Below are 10,705 nucleotides of genomic sequence, written 5' to 3'. Positions count from 1 at the left end.
CAGTGGGGGCTGATGGTAGTTGGCTTTGCAGGCAGTGGGGTGTGGAGGGGGCTGGAATTTGAAGACGGTGGGGCTGATGGTTGGATCGGGGTCGTGGAGGAGGCTGGCGTTTGGGGGCTCTGGGAGCTGATGGGGGCTGGAGTTTGGGGGCACTGGGAGCTGACGGGGGTGTAGAAGTGGCTAGTGTTGGGGGGGGGAGTCACAGCCCCATTAACCCGTGGGGGGGAGGGGAGTTACCTGCGGCGGCTCCCGGGCCGTGCAGCGCCCTGACCTCCGGCTGCAGCTGCCTCTCCGCAGCCAGGCGGCCCCGCACCACCTGCTGCAGAATGAGCCGGACTCTCCGCGCTGCGGGGCCGCCGCTGAAGCACAGAAGCCGGGACTGCATGGGGAGGCCGGGCCGGAGACGCGCACCGGGCAGGCGGGGATTGGGGAAGCGGCAGGCCGGGGGGAAAGGAAACGCCGAGGCACAGCGTCCCACCGGAAACTGGTGCCGGCCGGGCTCGGGCTGCCCGGGGAGGGAGCGCGGCGCTGGGAGCCGCCCCGGCGCGTGGTTGTGATCTCGTTTGCCCCGGGTCCCAGCGCTTCGCCATCAGCTTCCATGGGAGCAGGCCCGGGCCCCGAGAGGCAGGGACCGAGTGAACCTGCCCCAAGCGGGTCCGTCTCTCCCCTGCCCTGTGGGGGGAGAGGTTGCGGGGGGATTTTGCTCTGTGGGTGCCACAGTCTCCGCTTCTCTCTGTAGGACGGGGGGGGGGGGTCGCTCTATGAGTGTGACAGCACCAGGATCAGCCTTCAACCACCCGTCAGTGAACTGCACAGTTCAATTGCACTGTAGCCTTGACGAGTATCTAACCTGTGCTAAAATGCTGGGTTGTGAATTGGAGCTACTGACAGCTGTTGGCCTCTGTGCCTCCTGGAGTCACAATACACTTGGGGGGCTATCATTCGCTTTTCTGTATCAGTACAAGTGTATATGTATAGTAGCGATATGTTTCCCGCTCCACTTCTGTTCAACCCGCAAGAAGAAAGTTTTGGGTGATGTTCCACTGGCAGGAAAAGGGATGCAGTACAGTGCTGAGCTCGGATGACAGCTAGGGAGAATGGGGAAGTTCCGGAGAAGGCGTAGTGACAGCAATGCATGTCTCTGAGGAGCTAATTGAAACAGGGACCCCAGAAAGTGAGATAAGATTAATAGGAACCAGAGTAAAGTGTATGAGGGGACAACGTGTCAAAGAAGGGAACAGAAATACTCCACCAAAAAAATAAAAATTCTGCACATAGTTTAAAATTCTGCAAATTTTATTTGTCAATAAATAAATTTGGAGGCTCCAGCATGGCAGTGGGGAGCACAAGCCACTGGCTGCATGGAGGTGGGAGATCACCCTGCAGTCCCCCTCGCACAGGGGCTCATTGGGGGATTCCAAGTGCAGGGGCATGAACTCAGTGGTGAGGCTGCACCTGACCCTGACACAGCACAAGGGCCAGGCTTGCCCCCAAAACACCCCTGGGGTCTGGCCCTGCCCCTCGACACCAGGTACACCAGGTGTGGGCAGGCAGGCTCATCCCAGCTTAGGAGGGGCTTAGTGTGGGGGTTGCCATTGTGGGGGGAGAGGGTTCTGTGTGGGGCAATCTGGGCAGCTCAGTGGGGGAGTCTGGGTGCAGGGGGGAGCTGGATGCACAGGGGTTCATTGCGGGGTTCTGGGTGCAGAGGCAATGGGACTCTGCAGGAGATCCAGGGGAAGGTGGTTGAGGTTAACAGAGGGGACTGGGTATGGGGGGCACAGTAGGCAGGGATCTGGATGTTGGGGTGAGTGGGGTGGGTGCTTGCTGGGGTGAGTGTCGGGGTGCAGCTGGTTGGGGCTCAGTGGGGATGGGATCTGGGTGTTCAGGGGAGTGGGGTGGGTGCTTGCTGGGGTAGGTGTCGGGGTGCAGCTGGTTGGGGCTCAGTGGGGATGGGGTCTGGGTGTGGGGAGGATCTGGATGCACAGGGTCTCGTTGGGGGGGTTCCAGGTCCAGGGGCAATGTGCAAGGGGGGGGTAGGGGGAAGGGGGTGGGGCACGGGGGGGCTCATTGGGGTGGGAGTTTGAGTGCAGGGGGTTCAGGGAGTTTGAGTGCAGGGGTAGGGGTGTGGCGGGGCTCAGCGGTGAGGCTCCAGGTGCAGGGAGTTGAGCTCGGCAGACTGGGGTTTGGGTGTGGGTGCCTCAGGGAGGGGTTCTGGGTGCAGGGGGTGAGGCTTAGCGGGGGAGGCTGGGTATTGGGGATCCATACACCAGGGGTTGGGCAGCGAGGGGGCAGCTCCTCGTACAGTGACTCCTCCCTCCACAGCTGAGGAGCAATGGGGACAAGAAACGGAGGGAGGAGGAGGAGGGAGATACACAGCTTCCTGCAGCCAGGGGAGGTTTTTGGGAGTGGGTCTGACCTAGCCGCTCCTTTGCAGGGGAAGAGCAAGTCCTGTCCTCCCCAGCCCAGCTGGGACTAGCAGCTGAGCCTGGCTCAGGGCAGAAGCCACCAGCCAGGACATCAGCAGCCCCTCCCGCACACGGTGATTTACCTCTCCACCAGCTAATCCAAAAGCCCGAAACAATGCACCTGTGCTGCTGGGGAGGGGCGTATGACCGCTCTTGTGGCTTCCCTTTGCTTCCCCGTCAGAACGTCATTCTTCTGCAGGGAAGCACAGAAATCTGCAGGGGACGTGAATTCTGCTCCCATGCAGGGACGCAGAATTCCCCCAGGAGTAGCAAAGGTCTCAAGAGTGAGACAGGAGACCAGGAGAAGGATGAAAGGACAAAGGGTCCAAGAGAGGTTAAAAATATGGACAGAAAACAATAAAATGAGATACAACTGGGGCATATATAAACTAATATTCCTTGAGATAAATAATCAGAAACATTTTTGATGAGAGACCAGAATCCTGGAAATCGGTGATGCCAAAACAGGCTTTGGGATGATTGTGGATAGCAAATTAGAGGTGATTTTTGCAATTCTATATGACACCAAGAAAGGTCAATGTAATTTTGGGTTGCAGAGGCATGACAGAGCATAGAGGCATACAGTTTGTGTGATGTTGCATCCATTTGCATGTATTGCATCACCAGAGAAGAACTCACTGGTGGGAATTCGGAGAAGACCAAAAGCCTTAATACTGCAATTTACTGTGTACAGGCAATCAGGCTCCACACAGGCTTTGCAAAATGCAGGATTGGGGCCCAAATGAATATGGCCAGGAATGACTAATTTATGAGGAAAGAGATAAAATAACTAAATATGAAAATATCTACCTTGGTTCTTACAATGCCCCCATTTCCATACTAGTCAATCACAGCCCAGCAGGTAAGATGAAAAGGGCTGGCTGCTTCTTCTAGGGTCCAGTTCTGGGTGGGGCTGGGATAAGGGAGGAAGCACGTCCCCCATCTTAACCCAAGAGGCCTGGCCTCATCCTGGGCCTCACTCTGACTATACCTTTTTGGTTGAGTCAGTGAAGAATTGTTTTTCAGTGTTTAAAATCCCGATGGCTATCTTGAGTTAAATATCAATATGTTGTTGTAAAATGATGGTGGGCTTGTTTTCTAGTACAAGTGAACCTGAGACAGCCCATCATTGGAGATATTTAAAATATACTAGAAATTAAACTATAAGGAACACCCAGTGAGATGGGAACAGTACAGTGAGATGATGCCTAAAAGATTTTTTCCATTTTTAATTTCTATTATTCCATGAGATCCTTCTGAAGGAAGAGTGTTATATAAATTAAATTATCTTTCCTGCAAAGACTAAAAAAAGTGTAGCTCCACTGTTGCTTCAGGCTCACGGATGTTAGCCTCATTTTATCTCTCTGTAACCTAGCACCCCCGACCCCATCTTTCCACTCTATTCTTTTCCCCTAGATAAAAGTCCTCAGTGACCTAATTTCTTTTATGAACAAGAGTGTCTAGTCATTGGAGTATTTTTTCTTGTCTGCCTTCTTGTAACTTAACATGCATGTCTCACTTTTCTGCCTTCCTGTATCTATGTATTATTCCTTTCTTTAGTTTGTGAGGATAGTCTATCTAGTTCTGTTCCTAATCTGAAGTTCAAGCCTCTGGTCTTGGGAGCAAAAAGGCAAACCTTGAACCACCTCCACTTTTGTACCGGATGATTTTTTATTTAAAAATAAACCTAATTCTGTTTGACTATCCTTTGTCATTTATTCACTTAGAATGCAGTGTTTGTGGATGAATATAGTTATGATTCCTCATGCACTTCATGTACAGACAATGTTTAGATATTACATGCAAAACACTATGTACAGATAATGTTAAGTTTGCAAATTTAAAGACATTAAAAATCAGGAAATGCAAAAGCTCAAGATCTCAAAGCAACATGAACTTCCTCACTGGACATAAGAAAAGTCATACTGGGACAGATCAATGGTTCATCTAGCCCTGTATGCTGTCTCTGACAGATGCTTCAGAGGGAATGAACAGACTAGGGCAATTTTGAGTGATCCATCCCCTGTTGTTCACTCCACGCTTCTGGAAGTTGGAGTTTTAGGGTCACCCAGAGCATGGGGTTGTATTCCTGACCATCTTGGTTAACAGTCATTGATGGATCTATCATTCATGAACTTATCTTAATTCTTTTTTGAAACGTTATACTTTTGGCCTTCACAGCAACCTATGGCAATGAGTTTCCCAGGTTGACTATGGGTTCTGTGAAGAAATACTTCCTTTTTTTTATTTAAACCTGCTGCCTATTAATTTCATTGTTCTTGAGTTACATGAGGGGGTAAATAGTATTTCTTTATTTGCTTTCTCCCTATCATTCATGATTTCATAGACCTCTATCATATTGCCCTTAGTCATCTCTTTTCTAAGATGAACAGTCCCAGTCTTTTTAATCTCTTCTTGTATGGAATCTGTTCCCTCCTCTTAATCATTTTTGTTGCCTTCTCTATGCCCTTTCCAATTCTAATATATCTTTTTTGAGATGGAGTGACTGAAACTACACACAGTATTCAAGGTGAGGGAACATTGATATAATGATATAGTGGCATTACAATGTTTTGTTTTGTTATCTATCACTTTCCTAATGGTTCTTGCCATTGTTAACTTTTTCTGTCTGCCTCTGCACCTTGAGTGGCTGATTTCAGAGAACTATCCAGGATGTCTCCAAGATCTTTCTTGAGTGGTAACAGCTAATTTAGACCCCATCATTTTGTAACTATAGTGCGATTTTGTTTTCCAGTGTGCATTACTTTGCATTTATCAACATTGAATTTCATCCGCCATTTTATCATCCAGTCACCCAGCTTTGTAGAGATCCTTTTGTAACTCTTTATAGTCAGCTTTAGACTTATCATGAGTAATTTTGTATGGTCTGCAAACTTGCCACCTCACTCGTTAACCCCTTTTCCAGATCATTTATGAATATGTTGAAGAGCACAGCTCCCACTCCAGGTCCTGGGGGACCCCACTATTTACCCATTCCATTGCAAAAACTACCCATTTATTCCTACGCTTTATTTCCTATCTTTGAACCAGTTATTAATCCATGAGAGGACTGTCCCTTTTATCCAATTATTGCCTACTTCGCTTACGAGCCTTTGGTAAGGAACCTTGTCAAAGGCTTTTTGCAAGTCCAACTACATTATATCAAGGGGATCACGCTTGTCCACATGCTTATTGACTCCCCCCCCCCAAAGAATTCTAATAGATAGGTGGGGCGTGATTTCCCTTTACAAAAGCCATGCTCATTCTTCCCCAATGTATCATGTTCATCTGTGTGTCTGATCATTCTGTTTTTTACTATATTTTCAACCAATCTGCCTGGTATTGAAGTTAGGCTTACTAGCCTGTAATTGCCAGGATTCCCTCTGGAGCCTTTTGTAAAAATAGGCATTACATTGGCTATCCTCCAGTCATCTGGTACAGAGACTGATACATTACATACCACAGTTAATAGTTCTGCAATTTCATATCTGAATTTCTTCAGAATTCTTTTGTGAATATCATCTGTTTCTGTTGACTTATTACTGTTTATCTGTTGACACCTCAGTCTGGAACAGTTCCCCATACCTGACCCATTATTTTTAGGTGACAAATTCCGGATCTCCCCTCACCCTCTGCAGGAAGACCAATGCACTTCTTTGAGTGCTCCTTTCGCACCTCGCTCGTCCAGTGGCTCCAGAGCCTGGTTGACAGGCTTCCTGCTTCTGATGTACTTAAAAAAAAAACAGTTGCTTTTTAATTTGTGTGTCTGTAGCTCATTGCTCTTCAAATTCTTTCTTGGCCTGTCTTCTTATACTTTTACACTTGACTTGCCACAGTTTACGCTCTCATCTATTTTCCTCAGTAGGATTTGACTTCCACTGTTTCAAGGATGCCTTTTGGTCTCTAAACACCTATTTTATTCTGCTGTTTAACTACGGTGTCCTTTTTTAAATTTGGGACACACATTTAGTTTGAACTTCTATTACAGAGTTTTTTAATAGTCTCCATTTGCAGGCATTTCACCTGCAGGGCCATTCCTTTTAATTTCTCATTAACTAGCTTCCTCATTTTTGTGTAATTTCCCTTTTTTGAAGTTAAATGCTACTGTGGTGGGATTCTTGGGTATTTTTTGCCCTACAAGAATGTTAAATTACATGATGATTGCTATTACTGAGCAGTTCAGATACATTCACCTCTTGGACCAGATTCTGTGCTCTACTTAGAACTAAATCAAGAATTGCCTCGCCCCTTGTGGGTTTCGAGAAGCAGTCATTTATGTTGTGTATCTGTATATTATGAAGCTATGACTCCATAGGTAGTTTTAACTAGTTTGCCCTTGTAAGTGTGATTTGATGTGATCTCTTGCCCCAAACCCCAACTTTAAAATAAAAAAGTTTCAGTGCTGAAATTCCTTCTCTTTCTATAGCCAAAGAAGAATTTACCCCAAATTTTAGATTGCTCAGCTGAGACCTTTTGCACATACAGTAGAACCTCAAATATATGAATACCAGAGTTACAGACTGATTAGTCAATTGGATACCATGTAAAACCAGGAGTAAACAGTCAGCAGCAGAGACAAAAAGAAGTGCAAATACTGTACTGTGTCTGTATTGCAGCTTAAAGATAGGCACATCTGGGTTGCCTGTCCCCACCCCCACATGTGGGGCAGCCAATTACAGCAAGATGCTGGGGCTCCAGCCCAAGACAGCCAGAGCCAGTAAAGCAGAAGCAGCACTCCTTTCACCCCTTCTTCCCCGCCAGGAGGGGTATGCACTGTTTTGTATTCCCCACACACACACACACACACACACACACCCAGGAGGGGGACAAGCTTGCACAATCATGCCAGTACTGAATAGGGAGCTCAGCTGCTGCTGAAACCTGGCCTGGAGTGTCAGCTGCTGGATCTGGAGCCTGAACTGTGGTCTGTTGAGAGTTATGAACATTTCAGATTTATGGACAACCTCCATTCCCGTGGTGTCCTTAATTCTGACATTCTTCTGTACAGGAGTTTGCATACTAACAGGTTTTACACTTTCAAAAAAGTCTAAGGTTCTTGGAATGTTGCATTTCAAAACTGGCCTGGTTTAGAAAGTGCAAGTTCTATTCAGCTTGCCTCAATTAAAACTCATATTTAAATATATTTGGAAGATTTAAGAGTTAATTTTAGAGAAATTTATGAATCTCTGAAACCATCATCAGGTCCTGGAGAAGCTAAGACGACGAATTATTCCTGAAGTAGAATATGCCATTATACAAACACAGTTCAATTGGGGAGTGGGATAGGCAGGGGCACAACCACCTATAAGAGGATAGCTCCAGAGCCCAGGACACACAACAAGGCACAGGCCATGAGTGTTGATAATGATATGGAGATAAGTGGAAAGCTTGGGAGAGTATACTAAAAGGCCAAGGAAGAGAGGTAACAATGGGACTACTCATGTTTATAAAGTTTAGCACATGTAAAAACGCTTGCAGAATCAGAACCTGAGCTTATCAGCTTTGTTAAGAGGTGGTCTCTACCACCTGTAATTGTACAAAAGGACTTGACCTTGGTAAGAGGGATCTGGGCATAACTAATACAGATAATAAACCACCCTGTAGAGCAGGAAACAATTAAGATGCACAACTATAAAACTGTGCGATACTAGTGCAGTAAAGAATGGCAACTGTTTCATACTGTGAATGTACAAGACCCATTGTTAATTGTGTATGTATACCTGTAAAGTTTGAAGTTTAAAGTTCAGTCATTTGAGTTGTGTATATAAAAAAAGTCTTTTTTAAGCTCTGAAGTATATATTTTTCCATTTTTGTATCTTCAAAACTGCTCAGATTAAAAAAAGCCATCTTTGGGCTAAGAAGAAACATGGAAAGTTTCAAAGAAAAATGTATATAATAGAAAGCTAAATGCAACTACCATGAATACTATGACAACACACTATTATCCAATGACCTTTGAGCAGGAGATTTCTTTACATTCATGCCGACAGTGGTTCTGTGTGTAGTTATAAATCTTTTTCTTTTATTGCTTTAGCATTCCTTCTGCTTCCTGGCTAATCACAACTGACTTAGCTCTACATCTATATTACTTTCTATACATTGCACTCAATCATTCCTCTTCTGTTAGAAGAATGACTCCTTAAGTAGTTCTCTCCTGTGATGGAGTGGAAGGATTGAGCAGATGCTCAGGGTGGTTTTCCACAGATGATTTAACACCAGGAACAAACATATTTCATAGTTTCATTTCCTAGACTTAACAGACTAATACATTCCTATTTGGAACTTGAAGATTCTTAACAAAATGCTTTACTCTTTTTAAACAGAGAAAAGATATTCCAAAGAGTGAGAGATCAAACAGCAGCTCTCTGACAGCTTCCAGACTGTTCTCTCTAGTAGCTGTCAGCTACTTTGCTGCACAGCTGTATCTCCAGACTAAATTAATTAGATACAGGTGCAAGCTGTAAAGAACAATATATCATCTTTGACCTGTTCCCAGTCAATTCTAGCACTCAATAAAGAGAGCAGACACTTGAGATGAAAAATCCTGGCTGCACTGAAGTCAATGGCAAAACTTTAATTGACTTCAATGAAGCCAGGATTTAACGCCTGATGTTCTGATTGACCCATCTGCCATATATGCAAAGATAAATAACCCTTTACTTGCTAGTAGTCTTTTGTATAGAGGATCTTTCAAAGCCATATACAGAAGATGGAAAAGGAAACCCATTTTGTTATGTTCTTTAGGGCTTTTTTTTTTGAGTTTATTAATTTCATCATTGCTCCCCAGAATAGCATGTAATTGTCTCCTAATTAGTTGAGGGTTTGTTTAACTCTTTGTACTAGTCCTTTACTCAAGAAGCAAACATTCACTACGTAAAATTGTTTCTTGGTGTTTGCTCAGAATTTTTTAGATATTTTTTTTATTCCCTTTGCCTAAATTGAACAGTTAAGTAACTAAGAACATTATCAAATTTTAAGCAATACTGACATCTAGGTCAGGAGTTTCTTGGCAATTGATGGCTGACTGGAAGAGTTGAGGTTTACCTAGCCAGTATCTGATTGCTTGGAAATGCCTGCTTTGAAGATAATTTTATTGCAGGCATAAATACTGTGATTTTTTTTTTAAGCACACAAGGTAATAAGGTATTTTGTTTTTTTCCTTTTGTCTGTTCTGGTGATTGCAGAATGATGCTTTTTAATTTATTACACTGGTCATTTCCTAGCAGCTAAAGATAGTTAATGGAAGTAATTGTAAATACAAAACTTCTTTCTGAACATTTTAGTTCCAGTGTTCCACTTTCCATAAGTATGTGGATGGCACCAAAAGGTGGTATAAGTGTGTAGGGAATAGAAAGAGTTCCATTGCATGCTTTCTCTCTATTTGGTCCCCACAGAAGCCATGCTTATTCCACATGGTCAGGGCCATGGCTAGAGCCAGCCTTTTGGGGACTACAAACCCCATTGTTCTGGTATGACTCTCCCAGTTTGGGAGACCTAGAAATGTCAAGCCAATCTTTTATTTATTTATTTTAAATAAGTGTCTAGGATTAGCTGCAACAGCTTTCATGCCAGCAGGCTCCCATTAGCTTCTGTAGGGTTTCATGTAGATTCAGGACTCTACCTGCATGGAAGCTATTGCAGGATCAGGTCCTAGCCCTTTCATTACACATATAGTCTTGACAATGCAAGCTGATCAGTAGGATAGTGATCAATATGGTCTGGATACATAGGGATTTAAGTGCTATGACGCTCAGCATAGCAATGCCTAACTTTTAGACACCTAGAAAAATCACAGGAACAACATTGCTATCAACAAAGCCTGGGTTGGGCACATAGGCAGCCTATACGGTGAATCTGAAGAGACAGGCACCTAAGAATGCAATCCACAAAAAGCCAGTATGCTAGATGGGGAGCTGCCTGTCAGGAATGAGGACTTGCAGTTGCACCTGCCTGGTCTCAGACTGCCTGTGAGCACAGCTGAGCCACATTAGGGCTGCCTGATAAGTTTCTTTGTCTTATCAGCCAGAGTGGTCAAACAGCAACCACTGGTTCCTGGCTGCTCCACTTACTTGCCTGCAGCTGTGATCTCTCCTATGCCTGCCCTGCTCCTAGCCTTCCTAGTCTCATCCTCTCCTGGGTCAGTTTGAGGAGTTTGTCCATGCCATATCAGTAATCTTTTGATGACCTGTACAATACGTGCACAACTGAGGCCACACTCTGGACCCTGGCTGGTAGCCAGC

The 10,705-nt window shown here is 45.0% G+C and overlaps 1 protein-coding gene across 1 annotated transcript in view; it reads right to left on the bottom strand.

The window, feature by feature from the left end:
- LOC112103175 (von Willebrand factor A domain-containing protein 8) overlaps window positions 1–425 on the bottom strand; it is a 255,098-nt gene extending 254,673 nt beyond the window's left edge. The window contains exon 1 of the mRNA XM_029911809.1: window positions 238–425. Within this exon, the coding sequence (XP_029767669.1) occupies window positions 238–385 (148 nt within the window). The 5' untranslated portion in view covers window positions 386–425. The remainder of the gene's footprint in view (window positions 1–237) is intronic.
- Between the last annotated feature and the right edge of the window lie 10,280 nt (window positions 426–10,705).

The sequence above is a fragment of the Terrapene carolina genome, unplaced genomic scaffold, assembly GCF_002925995.2.
Source record: "Terrapene carolina triunguis isolate 2854851 unplaced genomic scaffold, T_m_triunguis-2.0 Scaffold18, whole genome shotgun sequence".
Taxonomy (NCBI): domain Eukaryota; kingdom Metazoa; phylum Chordata; order Testudines; family Emydidae; genus Terrapene; species Terrapene triunguis.
Note: the sequence above shows the minus strand (reverse complement) of the source record. Positions and strands in the feature narration are given on the sequence as shown.